We start from the raw sequence: 21,004 nt of genomic DNA on the forward strand, positions 1-21,004 counted from the left end.
TATGTCAAAGTTTGTCGTATATGAATATCGATTATAAAACTTTAAGCTAATATAATGCAATCTTTTTGGCTTTATTAAATGCCGAGGGAAAGAAATATAGCAGCAGATATAACAGAAGAAAGGATCACAATAATATAATTTGGTACCATGTGAAATCTGCAGTTGGAAATGTGTCATTTTGATGAACAAAGCTGATCAAAATATACATGAACCATAAAATCAGCCTAATCCTGAAACTTGCGAGTGGTTTGTTTCAATAAAACCAGTACTAAACTCTTGCTTGGTTTCAACTTGTTAACACATAAAATTAAGAAACCTGTGATACCTAACCTAGTGCAATCTTATAAACAATCAAATTTACTATGTGCACTTAAATTGAAAATCAAATTGGACACTTATGATAAATGTATTACTATGTAATTGAGTGATTTTGAATTAAAGATATAGAAATACTTAATTATATGATGACACATTATTATTAGTACTTAAATTGATACTCATTTTAAGTTATACATGATCTACCACCAAAGGCTCTACAATTTCAAAATGGAAAACCAAATGTGTTACAAAATTTATGAATCGCAAAATCAATACACCAAAATGGCCATTCTAGCAGACTAAACATTAGTTTTAAGCTCAATATATTTTTAATATGGTATCAGAGTATAAAATCAAATAACTGGTCTAACAACCTAAAGTGTTTTTGGATATAAGTGATAACGTACCTGTCCAAAATGAGTTAAGTCAAATGGTGGGTCTAACAGCCTATAATGATTACACTTGAAAGAGGGTGTTGAAGACAAAAAAAGAATCACACATATAATAAAATAAATATAAGTTAATGGTATATAAGTGTGGTAATTGCATCTTAATACAAACTAATTGGTTTTGTGTAATATGAGTTTTAATCTTTATACTTATAAATACAATATATTCCAACGATCTTGGAGAACACAAGCTGAATGCTCATAACAGATAAGGAAAAAGAGTGAGACAGCGAGAGGTTTATTTTTTCAGATGATTAAAGAAATCTAAACATGCACACCAATTCATGCCAAAAATGTCATCCAACATTGTGAAACCAACCCATATATATGTCTAATAGAAAGCTAATTTTTTGTGCTATACGAAATTATTCACTCAATGGCGTGATAAGAGGAAAAAAAAACAATTTTATGTGCATGAGGGTACTGTTCTCTAATCATACTATGTATATAATGTTCATATGAATATGTTTAAAGACATATTAGAGACTAAAACATTAATCAGTACTGTCAATTTAAAATAAGTCGTCTACAAATTAAGAGCTCGCTGGAAACTTATGCTGCTTACAACTGAGCTAGCTACCTGAAACTCAAGTCCTTCTGCATTAGTGTTCTAATAATATATACATACATATATATATATATATATATATATATATATATATATATATATAGCTAGCTAGCTCCATTTTGCTCAATTTGCCTACAATTAAAGAATCAACAATCTGTAGAGTTAAAAAAAAAAAAAAAAACTATAAAGGCCCACAATATCCGCAATGCTTCCTCTTCACTGACAAAATAGACGTAACCATGTATGATTTTAAGCCCTGAATGCAATTCTAAGTGCATATATAATTCGTTAGAGAAACCAAAGGGGAGAATCAAATGGAGCCATAATCCAGTAGAGGTTAAAGTTTGAAATTATTCCAATAAATCTCCATTCCAAGAACCTAGCAGCTTTGAAATGGACAAGTATGCAAGTTCTTAATAAAATCGATGATGCAAAATAAATTTCTCAGAAACACCCAAAACGATTGAAAAACAGATAAATGGACAGAATTTTATGCGTTAAAGAAGATAGTACAATCTTTAAAAAAGAAAAAAACCACTAAATTGACAAGAGAATTTTGCTGAACAATTGCACCCATTTCAAAGTACATGCAAGTATCCCTAACACTAAATGGCAGTATATGCAAAGACTTAAAAGCCTTGCGGAACAAACTGAAATTCAAACTCCATTACCTGAGATTACCGACCATACTTTGATCAGATCTCTTCTAACTTTATCACACGACGTAGCATATAAAACACATATGCTACTGTAGGTAGATATGATAGTCTTCCATAAATAAAGGTTTGATCGCTTCTGTTCTTCTTTGATATCTTGAATAATTTATTTCCGTGATTCCTTGTTTGATCTTTGTCTCCTGAAGATCAATTTCAGTCTCTGGGACCGATGCTCCCAAGGCAGTTGAATCTAGTAAACTACTCTTCCTTGAAACAAAGAAAATAGATCGATCAAAATATGTACTGGAATACATTAACTTTAAAGACCATAAAGAGCCTTCAAGAACTTGCATGCAAGCTCTTCTGTAATATACAAGGGCAATTGCGCAAGCTCTCTCAAAAATCAAACAAAAAGGGATCACCATAATCCCAAAGACCTATCGTTGGATACTCTTCATCATTTGTTAACGGCCACACCGTAGGCGATCCGTGTCCAACCGCCGTAATCTGATCCGGGGCAGGTGGTGCTACAACAGTCTGAGTAGAAAGGGACAAAGTTGAACCCATGGAACCCGCGAGTGAGTTGATTTCATCATATGGGTTGACGTACGGGGTCATTGCTCCACCAGAATCTCCATGGTTAATAATCGTCCCATCAGTCAGAGGATGCTGATACTCGTGAAATTGTTGCATCAGTTGTTGGCTATTATTTTGTACTACGTTCGGACAAAACATTGTGGAACCAACATTAACACCATTTGGATAGGCCCCGAAGGGCATAAACCCAGTTGAAGAACCCATACCATCTGCCAAAGAAATCGGCTGAGCCAAAATTGGTGCGGAGCCGGAGAAAGTGAAGCCAAACCCTGAGGGACGAGGAAGCAAAGGCCTGAGGGTTTGAGTTGAAGAAGAAGAAGATGAGGAGCCACGAGAGGTTGAAGATTGTGATAAGGTGGAGCTGGAGGGTGTAAGATTAAGCTGAGCTCTTGGGCCGTAGAGCATAACAGCAGCTCGGTCATACGCACGCGCCGCTTCTTCGGCAGTTGCAAAAGTTCCAAGCCATCTACGAACCCGTTTTCGAGGCTCACGGATCTCAGCTACCCATTTGCCCCAACTTCGCTGTCTCACTCCTCTGTATCTGAACTTACCATTGTCTGGTCCACCTTTGCCTTTGCACTTCTTGGTGTTGGTTTTGGTGTTGTTATTATCAGCGATCAAATTGTTTTCACTGGTTGTGGTGGCGGTGCTATCAGTGCTTTTAGTTTTAGTGTCATTGGTGGTGGTGACAGTGGTGTTTTTATCTTGATGAGGGTGAGGAGTGTTGAGGCGTGAGTCGTCCATTTAGATTTAGGGATGTGCTTTAAAGATTTCAAGTGAGAGAAAGATGGAGACTCTCTCCTCACCTCGTTTATTGGTATTGCTGTTTCGAAATAGAGAAGGGATGTGTTTGGGTTTTTTGGAGTGTCATTTGTTTGTTAATGGTGGACTAAGGCGGTGGCCATATCTGCGTATACGCATATATAATGTGAATGGGAGATTGCTGAGCTGCAAAGGAAACAGACTGAACTCAAGCTGTATTCGTTTTGGAATTTGGAATCACTTATTATTTTATTTCTTTTTTATCGCCTCTTTCCATGACATTTTCAATATCTTGGTAAAAACCCTAGAAACTTAACCATAAATTCTTTCTTCCTGATAATAGTATACCGGGAAAATTCATTATTAGTCAACAAACTAAGGGAAGTACTGATAAATTAAGACTTTGATTATTAGTCAACAAACTTGTACAAACAATGTAAAACTTTGATTATTCATCGATATTGATCTATAATTGTGCTTTGAATTGTTAACAGTGGGACGATGAACGAAGACAATAATCATTTTACAAAATTATCAGAAATTTCAATCATAATTGAAACTCTTGTGGGAAAGTTATTAAATATTAAAATAATGAAATTTGCCAATAAATATATTTTTTTTATGGTTTATAAGTTTATCTCATATGGGTTGGTCAAGTTCCAGTCTCAAAGCAAGAACCAAGATGCTTCCACTTCTGTCTGGTTCCTTGCCACCAGTAGACTTTGGTTTCTTCACAATGATATTACTTCGTCATGAAGTTATCCCATGACTACTGTAAACACTAAAGAGAGACCTTTCCGTGTTGAATTTTAACTCAGTGGTGCATGTAAAGACGATGCTACAAGTGCTAGTGTTATTACTTTGATGGATATGAGAATTTCTATCTTATTAAAGCATTATTTGATTCATATATATCCGATCAAGTGCCAACTTCTAATCTGAATGATTAAATCGCTTCTTTCTTTTGGTGATTTAGCAGATCCTTTTTGATGAAACTGAAATTTCTGGCCCGAGATAACACAAACCTTGGCAAAATTAGAGTGCTAGCTAAGAGACAGTCGGTCTTTGTTATAAGCTTTATGACTTTGATTAGATGCTCTGCTGGTCAGGCATCCTCTCTGCATGATGATGTCAAATAAGATACCTACATAAATAAACTGCGAGTCTTGTCGCTTCAATAGCTTCTTAGTAATAATAAAGTAAATTCAAATTCAAAGTGAATAATACAACATTAGTTCATGACAGGAATCAAATTTCATCTTCCCGTGCGCTTCAACCTTAACGCAATGGGTGTAAAATTTCATCTTCCAGTGCACTTCAGCCTCAACGTCTCCTCCTCCTGCTCCTTGGGTAAGTTGATCAATTTCATTCTCTTTTAATATTTTCTTCACATTTTCTCAATTTTATTATTATTTGATTACAATCATCTCACTATATTTTGTCAATTGGTCATAATACTTGATATTTTTGATAAACCCTGTGGATATTAAGCTGAAACCCTAGGCTTAGTGGCAATTATGTTCTATAATTGTTGGTTGCCTATTTGATGAATGTGTGATATTTCATAAAGTTATGATAGAAATTCAAACGAAGTACGGTTCTGATTATGTTTTGTTTACAAAAAAATTAATGGCGGATGGGTGGTAGATTAAGTTAGTATAGGCAAGGTGAGATGCTTCTGGGAACATCCATCTTTTTAGATGATCTATCTCCGTATCAAGTTCATTAGTCTTACTCTCACGTCGCTGCACATCTAGTGGAATCAATTTCCTAAAAGTTTGACAGCAAGGATACCCTTATCTTTGATGCACAACAGTTTCATTCGGTTTCTTTGCATATAAAACACTTTCACAAGAATCATAATTTCCAAAACTACAGTGATTTACAATAGAATCAAAAACTGAAATTGCAAATTTTGACTTGAACATGTTGTTGTGAGAAGATGATCTTGTATAAAAAATGTATGGAGCAAACAATTAATAGAGATCATCTATAAGCATTCCTTGGAGTAAAAAGGTCTTGGAGTCTTTGTCCTTCACAAGATAACATTCAAAATCAAATTCTACTTTGACATTGTAAGCTAGAGTAAGTTTGGAGATGTTGAGCTAACTCTTAGTGATTTTGGGAACGTACATAATAATTTTTAAATGTTGGAATTTATTATGAGAGTGAGAAGGCAGTACCTATGTGTGAAAAATGTCTAAACATTTTCCACTGTTTACTTGAAGTTGTTGTCCTCCTCTATAATTTTTATGCACATTCAATTGGTTTATATTTGAGTTAACATGGTTAATAGCTCTTGAATCCATATACCAGCTAGGATCAACTGCGAAAGTTGGGTTGGCTATGTAATTGTTTAAGACACGACACCAAGTTTATTGTTTAGGGGGTGTTGGTTTTGTGTTTGTGTGGAGTTTTTATGAGAGTAGGCAATTTGTGTAGAAAAATTTTGTTCTTTTGTGGCGTTGTTTATGAGGATCGTGAAAGGTTATATGTGTAAAAGTGAGGTTGGGAGATGTGCGATTTACCATATTATCCAAAAGGATATTGTGCCTTATAAGGTTCATTTCCTATTTGGCCCACAAACTCTTGATTCCAATTGTTTCCAAGAAAAGTAATATCAAACCTATGATAACACTTTAGGGCAACATGCCCTACTTTGCCACACACTGACAAATCACTCTTGGATTGACAAAATTTCATCCCCTGTCTTTGCTAGATTGAAAATTACTTGACAAATTTTTCATAAAAACTTTCTATCCCACTCTCCATTGTCTAACTGTTTTGGATCTGTAATTTCAAAATACCCTCTAGTACTACTTTCATTATTGTTAGACACTTTATTTGCTACATTTACCATACTTCCATGCAATTACACACTATAGTTCATAAAACTATTTAGCCTCTACTCAAATGTGTGCAATAGAAACTTAGTTTCATTTATATTCATATTTTTCAATAATAGAATCCAACCTAGACAATATTTGCATGACTTCAAAATCATATTCTTGTTCTAGATCATCAATCACAAAATGTATCAAATCATCCTTTGACAAACTCTGTCCCCTTGCTAATAGAGCATCATAAATTTCCTTCATACATCTAATGTACTCATGGATACTCAATGACCATTTCTCTAATGTTTGTAGTTTTGACTTAAGTTGCAAAACCCTAACCTTCGACCTTGAAAAGAAATAAGTTTGAAGAGAATTCCAAGTTTCAATTGAGGTCATACAACTAGACACATGACTAAACATCCCCTTTGAAATCAAAGCTAACAAGTACCTTATCAACAACCTAACAAATTTCGTCCAAACTAAATATTTTGGATTCCTTTGTTTTGTTACATCAGTACCCTTAATATTTCTTAGTGAAACAAATGGTGAAGGACATGTCACTAATCTTGTAAGATGATCATCTAGGTCATGTTCACCAACTAAGTAAAGAACTTGAGAGGCTAAGTTCTCTAGTACCTATAATTGTTCTCATTCAACTTAGGGTTTATTGGTTTCAGATTGGATACATGTATATGTATATTACTAAACACACTAGACTCATTGAACGAAGTAGATACAGTTGAAGTGTCTCCCTTTGGTGTGTTTGTATAACAAGAAGCAGAATAATCAGCCATCTATGATGTTTATCAAAGGCTCTGATATCATAACAAGAATCAATTTATCACCAGGAAATATGAACTATCAAAAACTAGAAATATCATAAAACAAAGCAAAAATTGAAAAATACCTTAGATTTTTCAATTCAACAAATGATTTAAGACTACAGAATAAAAGAAAAATCTAGATTTACATTTATATACTACATGTAAGCTAAAATACAATTTGTCAAAATACATTAACCCTCATATCTAATAACTAAAAGTGACATAAATGGAAGAAACTCATTGTTGATCAATAAACATTTGTCTCACCATCAAATTCGCAGTAACAATCTCAAACCTTAGACTGTCTTTAAGAATAAATGAGTGAAAGAGAGAAAAAACTTTTGAAAAATTGATGGAGTGATAAAAATATTTCTTTTCTACTATTCAACCCTCTTATATACAAGACTAAACCACATTGTTTTTATCATCTCAAAAAGTCATTGTTTTGAGTCTTTCTATAGAAAAAGTTTGTTTTACTATAACGGAGTTTATACTTCTTAAAAGATCTTAATTTTGTATCAAATTAACTAAATTATGATTGTTTGTTATTCTTCATAGTGTATACGAATTTAGATCAATTAATCAATTGAGAAAGAAAACATTACTACCACAGGCTAATACAGTCTTCCCCTCTAGTTACCATATATTTTTTAATCTTAATTTGAGTAGAAATTGTTCTACCAATAAAATTATGTATACGTATTTGAATATCAAAATGAGTACACACTTGATGTATATCATTAAGTGATTGAATGATTTTAAATTAAAAATAAAATAACATCTAATTATATGATAATCCATCATATATATAATCATTTGTGTACTCTTATTCCACATGGTTCGTGACTCTTTTCTTGTTGTTAGAAAACAAACAAATATAACACATAAAACAACTAAATTTTCATAATTTGAATCATAAAATTTGCTAATAACTCGTACAAGTAACAGTATAAATAGATCTACTGTAAATAAGATTGAAACTTGATTAAATTATGGTTAATATTACCGATTTTATAGATATAATGAATTGATATGATTTATAATTAATGATAATATAATAAATTGATATGATTTATAAATTAGTGATATTTTTATATACAATAAAACTATGTATACTTATTTTTTATACACAATTTGTGTACACAGATGATGTGTTATCTTGTGATTGAATGTTTATTTATCATATGATTGACACATATTTTAAAATAACTTAATTACATGATGACATATCACTGTGTACATGAATTGTGTACCAAAAATAGATATATATAGTATTGTTTTTTTATATATTGTATGGTAGATCAATACTCAACTATATATGATAATTAAAATTTTAACATATATACTTAATAAACTTTTTCCCATTTGATATTTGCTCATCCATTCCCAACATACTCTTGAAGATGACCCGTTGATACACAAGTCTATGAAAGCAACCGCCAAATGAAGGATTCCAATTTCGATGTGCATTAAAGGATTCAACTCCCTAGGTATGCCTCCCAAACAGCAAGGAAGTTGCATATATACGTAGCTCTCTTGCCGGCTAGATTTTGCTTCTCAAAACTCGTAGATCGTCTGGAGTTTCTCTTCATCGGAAAGCTCCAAAATTTCAAATTATCTTTTATTGCTTCCTACTGCTAAAATATATCCTTTTTCCCAACTATGATCATCACAAGTGTAACGTGATTGTATTAAATTAATTTGATATAAAATTGTAGAAAGTTAAGATGATGGAATAATAAAGGGATTGTGAAAATGGTGAAAGGCAAAACTGCATGAAGAGATGAGGTGTCTGCATATAAGAGGAACCACGTAAGGATTGATATACAAGCATATCATTGGAAGATAGCATAGCATGTGGTGGCTCCTCCTACTTACTGCCTTGGTATTCACAATTCTCCACAAATCCAATCAGTAAACATAGCTAATTGGACCATTTTATTGACATTATTTATTTATTTGCAGAGAGAAATGTTTGATATGATTTTTTAAGCTCAATTGGGTGACCTTTTTGTGTTTGTTCTTTCATCTGTGTCCTCCATTTTTGAATCAGCATTGGGTGGTTTGTAAGCTTCCAGTGGAGCTGCGCTGTTGCATTCTGAGCCACAACTTCTATCTTCCTTTCAAGGACTGATTTCTTATTCTTTAAATATTATTTAATTATCAATGAATAAGGTCTCATCTTCATCTGCATATAGTAGTTTAAAAGTTATCTTTTCCATTTTAATCTCTCTTTCTCTGGGGAATCATATACTACTTAGCTGGAGATTCTTCTTTTATCCCAAAAGACAGATAAATGAAGCATTATTGCATCATAACGTTCTTAAATTGTTTCAGAGTCGTCATGAATATTTATTTTCTGGTTTACATAAAAATAGATACTAAGTTGAATGTTTTTGACAAAATGTTATCGTGGGCTTTCTCGCTTTTGGTGGGTTAACAAAGAGCCCAAACTCGAGGTTTTTTATTTATTTTTTAATTATAAAGAACCTCAATTCAACTGTACTTGCTCTTAGTGTCGAATTAACCATGCAAGTAGAGTCTAGTAATCAGACTCACAATCTCTCAAACTATCTTTAACAGCGCCCAGACTCAGTGTTGCCCATGGTATAACTATGTATCCTGCAGCTTTCTTTTGGTGAAGAAAAGGACAGTGTAAACATTATTCAACAGTCCAAACAGAGTGGGTCAGGGACTCAGAAATCACTTTTTGTGGCATCTGTGTTTAAGAAATGAAATGGCTTTTTCCATAAAAAACAATCAGAGGGGCGGCAAAAATATTTGGCAATCTCTTCACAGCCAGCCTGGTTTTTATGCGAAAACTGTTATATTTAATCAAATGCATAAATAAATTGACTTGAGTATGAATGCATTTATATGATTTGTAAGAGCCCCTTGACCACTGCCGGAGGCCTAAGGTGGTTCCGACTTGTCTTGCAAATCTCATATTAAGATACACCAAACCTAATCTTATATTCACTTTGTAATTACACAATCATCGAGTCATTTATTGAATACGTACTAGTTCTTGTTGGAAGCATATTTAACAGATAAAATATATCTTCTATTCATAATAGGATACGACAATCTTCATAGACGACATTATGAAATAATGCCTCAACCTCAAACATGTAACTCGCAACTAGAGAGCCCAAGATAAAATAGATCAAATGGCGAAATATTGTCACAACCTAAAGTTGGTGGACATATTTAAGTGTGAGTGTGCATCGTTGTTAGTTTTATAAATGTATTGTTATTGGCTGGGGTTGAGGATAATCTAGCATAAGACAAATTAAAAGGGGACTGTACCATCAATATACAAACTCATCGAGAGCTAAAACTATTATCTTAATAAGTTTAAAACAAGATAAACTTAGTAACTCTAAATTATAATATGGAGATATATAAAATGGGTACATACAACATCCTTGAATAAAATTAGTGACCTAATCATGATATGAATACATACAAAATGATCATTTAAAATACAGTATAAAGATGCCGAACATACAAGTCTAAAATTTTTGCTCCTGATAATATGCATTGAATGGGGAGGGAAGCGCCTGTCCTTTCCTTCACGTTACTTAGGGTATGCATGAAACAGTCATTTCATTGGATTCGGGTGAGGAACACTACAGCACTGCTCGTGGTGTCCAGAAGGTTCTTCAGAACTACAAGAATCTTCAAGATATTATTGCCATTTTGGGTATGGATGAGCTCAGTGAATATGACAAGTTGGTTGTCGCCTTTCCATGTGGCGGAGGTTTTCACAGGTGACCCTGGCAAGTGTGTTGATTTGAAGGAGAGTATCTCCAGTTTCCAGGTAATATTTGATCATAATTTTATGTAATATACATTGGTGACACAATTAGTAACCATGATACTGATATTCTTTTTCATGTGGGTCTTACCTTATACTACCGATCAGTTGTCGAAATCTTTGTCAAATCACTGTCTCAATTCCATAAACCATCTGGGGCTTGCCTTGATTAAGCTTGAAGATTGTGATGACATGGAGCTGCAGGGTGTTAGATTAAGCTGAGCTTTTGGGCCGTAGAGCATGACAGCAGCTCGGTCATACGCACAAGCAGCTTCTTTAGCAGTTGCAAAACTTCCAAGCCATCTTCAAGCCCGTTTTCCAGGCTCACGGATCTCAGCTACCCACTTGCCCCAACTTCGCTTTCTCACTCCCTCTATCGAAATTTACTATTGTCTGGTCCACCTATGCCTTTGCTCTTCCTGGTGGTGGCGTTATCATCAGCGATTGAATTGTTTTCCCTGGTTGTGGTGGTGGTGGTGGTGCTATCAGTGCTTTGAGTGGTGTTTTTATCTTGAGGAGGGTGAGGGGTGTTGAGGTGTGAGTCGTCCATTTAGATTTAGGGATATCGTGCTTTTTTAATCGCCTTCTTTCTATGACGTTTTCGATATCTCCATATCTTGATAAATGTTATATAACGATGGATTTCCTTCCAAGTGAAGAAGCCTTTGGGCGGTGAGTTTTCATTGGATATGGGGGCGGTGGTAATTTAATTTCTTTGGGCGGTGAGTCATTTTCATTGGTCATGGGGCGGTGGTATTTTAATTTTCTTGGGGTGGTGAGCGGTGGGAAAAGTGTATAAGTGCACCCCCTCTGTTGGAGGGTCAAATAAAGAAAAGTCTCATATCTAATAAACTTAACTAAAATGAGTGGTATATAAGTGTTGTGGATTAAACATTAACACAAGCCAATTGATTTTGTGTAACATGAGTTTCAATCTTCACACTTGTATGTCCAATTTATATTTTCAACATGGTATCAGAGCGCGAGCCAAACAGCGGGTTTAACAGCCTAAATGTTCCTGGATACAAGTGACAATGCACCCAGCCACAAACCGGCTGAGCCGAAAGGCAGGTATAACAACCTAAGTGCTTGCATTTAAACGGGAGTGTTAGAGACTCAAATAAAGAATAAAGAAAGAGAGTCCCACATGTAATAAATAGAACATAAGAAAGTGATATATAAGTGTGTGAATTGGACTTTAACATAAACCAATTGGTTTTATGTAATATGGGTTTCAATCTATACACTTGTAAGCTCAATATATATTTTCGACACCCTCTACCCACACTTGTATGATATAATGTAATTTTGACATTCCCTTCATTTTGGTTAGTCTCGATGCAGGCAAGGCACTCATTTACATTACATTTTATCTTCCGTTTCATATTTTACAAATCCTTATTTCATCTTTCACTTTTTAATTTTAATTTTTTTTTACACATAATACGGTTTGATCAATATGATTCACTTAAGTACATAATTACTGTTAATTATTTAGTTTATCTAATTCATACTTTTATAGTTATTATCTTTTTTTTTAATAAAAATAAATAATAAACATTCTCGTCAGTTCATGAAAACAAATTATGAATATTTTTATTATCATTGTTATCCTTTTTGTAAAAACAAATGATAGACCTTATTGTTTATTTGCGAAATCAAATTATAATTATTTATATTTATATTTATATTATATTTATTCTCTTTTTTACAAAAAGTAAATTACCGTTATTTATATTTATGTTGTTATTATTATTATTCTATTTAAATTTTTATTCTTACGTTTGCATAAAAAAATTGTAGTCATTTATATTTATATAATATTCATAATTGCTTTTGTTTACGAAAACAAATTGTGGTTGTATTTATTTATGTTATTTTTATAACCGTTTCTTATTTACAAATACAAATTATAATTGTATTTTATTTGTAATCCAAAGTTTGCAAAATCATTGAAAAATATAGAAACAAAGTCTCAAATATTATCAAAACTGAGGTTTTAAATATTATAATCTAAAACTCAATGTTCCAAATATTAATCATAAAACTAAAAGTTTTGTGAATATGAGACAAATATAAACTTGAAGTTTTGACATAATAATTTTTGTTTAATTTTGTTATTTTTATATTATAATTACAACTGTATCTCATTTGCAACTTAGAGTTTCCATAAATTGTGAATATGAAATATTATTTGAACTTGAAATTTCAAAAATTAATTTCAATACATTTTCTACAAAATTAAAAGTTTTGTGAATATAATATAATATATGAACCTAAAATTTCAAAAATTAATCCCAATATATTTTCTACAAAACCAGAAATTTTGTAAATATAAAATAATATATAACCTTGAAGTTTCAAAAATTAATCATAATATTTTTTCTACAAAAATTAAAGTTTTGTGAAAATGAAATAATATTTGAACATAAAGTTTATAAAATTAGATAGATAAAATTATATAGGTTTTGACACGGTTCTCTACTTAGAACATATAAGCGTTGAATAAATGGTTAAATAAAATATCTCAAAAAGACGAATCTAAAGCCACAATTTTTTTCTAACATCACATCTACAAATGATTGTTAGTCGAATATGTGGATATAATGATAAATCTACTAGATTTGTTGAGAAAATTGAAAAATAGATTTGAATATCAGATTTAATAATATTATCAATGACTTTGTAATTTAATATTTTTTTTTCCTATTGAAATAAGAAAGTAGAGAAAATATTTCATATTTTTTACCCTTAAAATATGTTTTGATAGTATGAGAATTTTTGTCCTCCATGTATATATATATATATATATATATATATATATATATATGACCTATTGTTGTTAGAAAGAAGTCGAGTTATATATATATATAAAACCTTAAATCCTAAACTAAAATTACTGACCCTAAAATAATGCAAACCTTGGAGATTAAAAAAAAAAAAATTGCTCAGAGATGATATTCATTGCTTGAGGCAGCAGTGGGTAGAGTTGGACTGGGCTGACACATGAAAATTGTAAGATCCATGATTTGACCTTACATATATAGGATCAGACCTAACAATATCAGATTGGTTTGAAATCTTAAGAAATTAATTTTTTAAAACTGTGTTTTTCTAAACCATTGTCCAATTATTAAAAGTAAGAACCTTGTTTATAAGTTGTGGAAATAAGGGCTAAAATTGCATGTCTCTATAGGTAGTTGAATTGACTTGAGTTTTGAACATTAGTTTTCCGCATTAAGAAGTTTAATAATCTTGAAGAATCAAGGAAAATTAAATTCTTTCTTGAAAATGTTGTTGCATTTCCACAGCAACACCTGACCAGTCCCTGCTCTAAGCCGTGCTTCTATATTACAGTGAAAATGAATTTACACATTCTTGAACGATCTCATTATCTGGATTTTCTCATTTAAACTTATCACAAATGTTTCTAAGGTTTCCTACAAAAAGATTTAGGTTATCTCAAACAAGTTGTTTTGAAGTGTTGACAGGATTGTTTGATGGATCCTTCAAAGAATTGACATGAAAAGAAAATCCACCAATTTGTAGAGATTTTCTCTTAAATAAATATTATAGCTCATATTTTTAAAAGGGCATTCAGTGATAAGTGTGTGTTTGGTCAATTCAAACTGTAATTGAATTAAGTTTTTAAATAATGTATAATTCTGACAACTTCAAAATGTGAAATGAAAAAAATTTTATGAGATTCGAGGGAGAAGAAGGAAGTTTGTAAAAGGAAATGCGGGGTTGTTGGGTTTATATAATAATAGATAAATAAATAAAAAATTTGTTTTTTCATGTTAGCCCAGACTTCTTGTGCTTATTTCCGCCAATAGAAGCAACAGTAATAGTTGGAACCGGGCTAGCCCATAAACATGTCTAGGCAAAATGAATATAATAAAATTATGTATACTTATTTTTGATACATAATTTGTATATACAAATGAGGTGTTATCATATGATTGAATGTTTCTTTATCATATGATGAGACATGTTTTAAAATCACCAAATTACATGATGACACATTATTGTGTACATAAATTGTGTATCAAAAATAGATACACATAATATTGCTCAAATGAATAAGGCACCAAGAGAATTACCACGAAAATCATACATACAATACTACCATGCTGCACCATATGTACAATTTGAATAAGGCAACCAATTCAACAATACCAGTCCATAAATTTTCCATGAAACTGCACCGGAACAATTTATCACTCTACTTCCTCTGTTAGTTTCTCTCACCTGTATACATAAACAAACATTTAACTTTTCTTTCAGTACTGAAAAATCTAGTTGTGGATAAAGGCTTGGTAAATATATCGACTAACTACTTAAAATTCACGATCACTTAGTACATACTGAACTTCGAGCACCCTAACAACAATTTGCTCTATAATAAAATGCACATCTGTTTCAACGTGTTTTGTTCTAATATGAAACACGAAATTTGCAGCAAGGGCACCAGAACTCCAGTTATCACACCAGACCACAATGGGAATTATGAGTGCTGCCTAAACCTCTTCAAACAGATGTCTTATCCATGCAATTTCGATATAAACTTGACTGGGGGCTCTACATTCAGATTTTGTAGATTACAGGCTAAGAACTTTCTATTTCCTAAAGCTCCAGTATTGTCAAACAACACACCAAAACCATTAATGGACCTCCTATCTCAAATATTTTCAACCAGTTAACATCAATATAAGCTTCTGTTTTAAACACCTTAGCTGGCCTAAATAGGTGCCACTATTTAAAAAACTTTTTATGTATCCCAAAACTCTTTGATATGTTTGCCACTGTAATTGAGTGAGTCACACCTTGTCATTGTCGAATATCGCAATCCTTCTATGCTTCTATAGAGTGTGGGATTTTCAAAAGGCTCATTGTCTCCTATAAACAACTCAGCACCATTTGGCAAATGGGTTATCGTTGAATTAGCCTCACTCATCCTTGTCTTTTCGTAAGTCTGATTCAAGAATAAACCATCTACATTCCTCAATGCCTCAAATCCCGAAAAAAATATCTCAACTCTCATAATCTTTTTAGTGTAAACTAACTATTTGGATTTATCACCAGATGATGTAGGAATTTTGCATCTCTCCTAGTTAACAAAATATCATTTACATACCCTGTAAAAAGAAAATAAAATAGCAACTATTTTTTTAATTACTAATTAAAAATAATTACAAAAACTGATATAAAGCAATTAAAATAAATTTAATCACCAAAAATTAATTCCATTTTTTTAACTTCACTTTCCAGTGGAAGGAAATAATAGGCTATTAAAATTAATTTTCTGTAACAATTTTTTAACTGCAAGTAATTATATTTTGACAGCTAAATGTTTTGTTACAAAATAAAGGTAAACTTATTTCATCCTTTTGGCATCTCATGTTCCTGTTGGAAGACAATTTTTTGTAACTAAATTGTTGTTTTGATTTGACAACTAAAATTTTAATTGTAAATAAATGTTCATTTTGAATATAATATTATTCTTCCTACCGATTACTAGTGTTCAATTTGATTCAAACCAAATTGAATCGGAGTTTTAATTTGACAACTTGATTAGAGTTTGACTTGGATTCTCATTTGACAATACTCTTCATCCCGTTGATAACATTATTTATCTCTTCAGCGATATTATTTATCTTGTTGATAATACTATATATCTCATTAATGATACTATTTATCCTTTTAATAATATTATTCTTTCAACCGATAACATTATTTATCTCATTAATAACCTTTTGGTGATAACTCTCAACCGTTTGAATTTGACTTAAATTTGATTGGATATTAAATATAATATTGTTAATAAAAATTAATAAATATAGTATAATATAATAATATTATTAATAAATAATACAATGGTCAATTTTGGTTAAAGTACTCTTTTTTTGGTGGTTGTCAAATTTCATCTTCCCGTGTGCTTCAGCCTCAATGCCATGGGTGTGAAATTTCATCTTCTAGCGCGTTTCAGCCTCAACGTTTCCTCCTCCTCCTCCTCAGGTAAGTTGATCAACCTGTTTCTCTTTTAATATTTTGTTCCCATTTTTTCAATTCTATTCTTATTTGATTATAATCATCTTATTATATTAGTCAATTGGTCATCATTGATTGATAAACATTTGTCTCACCATCAGATCTGCTGCAACAATCTCAAACTTTAGGTTGTCTTTAAGAATCGTTGAGTGAAAGAGAGAGAAGGAGCTTTTGAAAAATCTGATGGAGTGAGAAAAATATCTCTTTTCAACTATTAACCCTCTTTTATACAAGAGTAAAACACATTGTTTTTGTCTATCTCAAAGAGTCACCGTTTTGAGTTGTTCATCAGTAAAAGTTCACTTTATTATCATGGAGTTTATACTTCTTTAACAGTTTTTAATTTTGTATCAAATTAACTGCAATATGATTGTTCGATATTCTTCACAGTGTATAAGAATTTAGATCAATTAATCAATTGAGAAAGAAAATATTACGTATTTATAATGTGGGCTAATTCAGTCTTCCCCTCTAGTTACTGTATATTTCTTAATCTTTGAGTAAGAATTCTTCCACACATGGACCACGTCCCTCTTCTTGTCGTCAGAAAACAATCAAACATAATACATAAAACAATTAAATTTTCATAATTTGAATCATAAAACTTGCTAATAAGCCACAAAAGTAACAGTATAAATAGATCTACTGTAAATCAGATTGAAACTTGATTAAATTATGGTTAATATTATCGAGTTTATGGATATAATGAATTGATATGATTTATAATCATCCAATTTCGATGTGCATTAAAGGATTCAACTCCCTAGGTCTCCCTTCCAAGCAGCAGGGAAGTTGCATATATACGTAGTTCTCTTGCTGGCTAGATTTTCCTTCTCAAAACTCGTAGATCGTTTAGAGTTTTCTCTTAATCGGAAATCAGCAAAGTTTTCCAATTATCTTTTATGGCTGCCTACTGCTAAAATATATCCTTTTTTCCCAACTATGATCTTCACAAGTGTAAAGTGATTGTATTAAATTAATTTGATATAAAATTGCAGAAAGTTAAGATGAGGGAATAATAAAGGGATGGTGAAAAGGGTGAAAGGCAATATTGCATGAAGAGATGAGGTATCTGCATGTAAGAGGAACCACACAAGGAATGATATAGAAGCATATCATGCAGAAGATAGCATGTGGTGGCTCCTACTCACTGCCTTGGTACTCACAATTCTCGACAAATCCAATCAGTAAACATGAACAATTGTACCATGTTATTTACATTATTTATTTATTTGCAGAGAGAAATGTTTGATATGATTCTCTAAGCTCAATTGGGTGAGCTTTGTTTGTTTGTTCTTTCATCTCTATCCTCCATTTTTGAATCAGCATTGGGTGGATTGTAAGCTTTAAGTGGAGCTGTTGCATTCTGAGCCACAACTTCATTCTTACTTCCTTTCAAGGACTGATCTCTTATTCTTCAGACATTATTTATCAATGAATGAGGTCTCATCTTCATCTGCACATAATAGTTTAAAAGTTTATCTTTTCCTATTTAATCTCTCTCTTTCTCTGGGGAACCATATACTACTTTACATAGCTGGAGATTCTTTTATTATCCCAAAAGACAAATAAACAAAGCATTATTGCACCATAACGTTCTTAGATTGCTTCATTGTCATCCTCAATGTTTATTTTCTGGTTCACATAAAAATAGATAGTAACCTGAATGTTTTTGACAATATGTTTTTTTTTGGTGGGTTAAAATTCAGGTAATGAAGTTCTTTCAGACCCAATAAAGAGCCCAAACTCAGAGTTGCCAGTCGTAAAACTCTCTCTCCTGCTGCTTCCCTTTGGTGAAGAAAAGGACAGTGTAAACATTATTCAACAGTCCAAACAGAGTGGGTCAGGGACTCAGAAATCACTTTTTGCGGCATCTGTGTTGTTTAAACTTTAAGAAATTAAATGGCTTTTTCCATAAAAACAATCACAGGGACGGCAGAAAATTTGGGCAATCTCTTCACAGCCAGCCTGGTTTTTATGCGAAAATGGTTCCATTTCATCAAGCACGTAAACAAATTGACTCAACAGTATGAATGCTTTTATATTTTGTATCATCATCCAAATTCATGATTTAAAGGAGTCCCTTAATCACTGCGGGAGGCCTAAGGCGGCTCTCACTTGCCTGGCATATCTCATATTAAGATACACCTAAACCTAATCTTATCTTCACTTTATAATTACACAATCATTGAATCAATTATTGATTCTCGGTGGAAGCATTATGAAAAATATTGTCTATCAATAATAAGACTCGGCAATCTTCATAGACGTCATTATAAACTCGCAACCAGAGAGCCCGAGACAAAATAGATCTCGGAAAATATTGTCACGGGCAAGGTTGGCGGCCAATACAGGGCAGCGTGAGTATTTATTAAACCATGATATGAACGTATTCAATACTGATTTTTAAGAGGATAGTACCGCAGATACTATACGGGGTCAAAAATTTTAACCGTGACACTGCATTAAATCGATGGGATGTGGCTCTCCTTTCCTTCACGTTAGGGTAAACATGAAACAGTCACTTCATTGGATTCCACGTGCCTTGAAAGAAGCCACAAAATTTGTCATTCCCCCTAAGAGAATGACACAAAAAAAGCTTTACAACTATTAACTTTCTGATTCTCGAAAAGAAAAATAAAATAATAGTCAAATTCATTAAATACAGGTCAACGGTTGGGCCATGATCTACTCGTTCTCACCAGCATAGACTCCTGACCAGATGCTCATACTTGTCTACTCCACTTGCAGGGACAGCCACCATCACCTTAACAGCATCCGTCTGATTAAAAACTGGCAAAAACAAACAATACCTATCACAACAAACGGGTCCCACATGAATTGGCTTGCCCATACCGAAGTCAACCCTCTCTAAACCTAACCTTGACCATTGTGACAAGATCAACACTCCGACTGAGTCTGGACAAGCTCTTGCCCCACTCACTGAGTTCACAACTGATTGCACAAACTCGTTGTCAACTCTGTCCTTGGCTTTTTTTATTAACATCGATGCGTAACCTAGACCCTTCTCCGTCAAATCTTTGACGCTCGTTTGGGCACAACCAAGGACAAATGCGTTACCGTAGTAACCACTGGGTAGACTCGGATTAACTCGGTTACGTACATTGATACTAAACAGTAGCTTCAATATTTGGTTTGACGGTAAGTTTAATGCTCTGGCCCAGCTTCTCCATACATGAGCTGACAAAACTTCGAACGACGTGTAAGCTAACTCCCTGGGTCGAGACGATGAGAAAGCGAGTTTCTTCAACTCGCTTATGCATCTTTTATCGAAGGTGATTGAAGTAGGAGTAAGTCGCTCACTTGAGAAGCGAGAAAGAAAACCACAAAGGTCAGGAACTCTGTTGAACTCAGGGTGACTCACCGAGTTAAGTAGTTTTTTTGGCAATGGGTTCAGAAGGTGGCGATCCCAGATGGGTTTTGGTTTATAATCAGAGAGTTGGCACGGTCGTTGACTCGTGGATAACTCACCGAACAAGTTGAGAAACTCAGCACTGCCTATTCCGTCGCAAACGCAATGATTAATCCCAACACCAAGAGCGGCGGAGCCATCTTTTTGCCACGTGAGTTGCATCACCAGAGGCGGTGCCCCCTTGAGTACGTCTGCCACGTAGTACAAGAGTTTCCTCCATTGAGTTACATATTTGGGCGCCTTATCAAAATCGTTGATCGTATAATCAGAAAACGCTTCAATGAATAAGGCACCTTGAGCTCGACACACGACTTCAAGGCTCGAGCCATCCGGTTTAGCCCTGACTCGACCGGCTAGAGGATAATACGGAACCAAAGCTTTAGCCAGTGCGTTCTTGATACGAGCTGTTGTGGCACCCGGGTCCAAACCAGGGCTAGCTTTGTAGAGAAAGAGATACTCTATAGTAAAACGTAAGAAAAGCTGAGAATCCATGGCTGAAAGAGGCAAAACACGAGTTGGGGTTGGCTCATTTGGGATGATAACATTCAATTCTTTGACGTGCACAGAGGCCATGTTTGATGCTTATGCGCCTTGTTATAGTGAAGAGAGGTTCGCCTTCCTATATATATATAATGATTCTATCACGTTTGCAAAACAACAATAAGAGATTTACAAATTAATCTTGAAGA

The 21,004-nt window shown here is 33.2% G+C and overlaps 2 protein-coding genes and 1 long non-coding RNA gene across 3 annotated transcripts; 1 reads left to right on the forward strand and 2 right to left on the reverse strand.

Annotated features, from left to right (window-relative positions):
- Positions 1–1,798: 1,798 nt before the first annotated feature.
- On the reverse strand, positions 1,799–3,465 carry LOC123228249 (ethylene-responsive transcription factor ABI4). Its single transcript, XM_044653587.1, has one exon. The coding sequence runs from the start codon at positions 3,330–3,332 to the stop codon at positions 2,388–2,390; it is 945 nt and encodes a 314-aa protein (XP_044509522.1). The 5' UTR covers positions 3,333–3,465; the 3' UTR covers positions 1,799–2,387.
- Positions 3,466–16,732: 13,267 nt separating this feature from the next.
- On the forward strand, positions 16,733–19,190 carry LOC123227331. Its single transcript, XR_006504461.1, has 3 exons — positions 16,733–16,849; positions 17,881–18,325; positions 18,592–19,190. It is a non-coding gene; the product is annotated as an uncharacterized LOC123227331 (long non-coding RNA).
- A 199-nt stretch (positions 19,191–19,389) lies between these two features.
- LOC123227330 (alcohol acyltransferase 9) lies at positions 19,390–21,004 on the reverse strand. Its single transcript, XM_044652093.1, has one exon. The coding sequence runs from the start codon at positions 20,886–20,888 to the stop codon at positions 19,581–19,583; it is 1,308 nt and encodes a 435-aa protein (XP_044508028.1). The 5' UTR covers positions 20,889–21,004; the 3' UTR covers positions 19,390–19,580.

The sequence above is a fragment of the Mangifera indica genome, chromosome 10, assembly GCF_011075055.1.
Source record: "Mangifera indica cultivar Alphonso chromosome 10, CATAS_Mindica_2.1, whole genome shotgun sequence".
Taxonomy (NCBI): domain Eukaryota; kingdom Viridiplantae; phylum Streptophyta; class Magnoliopsida; order Sapindales; family Anacardiaceae; genus Mangifera; species Mangifera indica.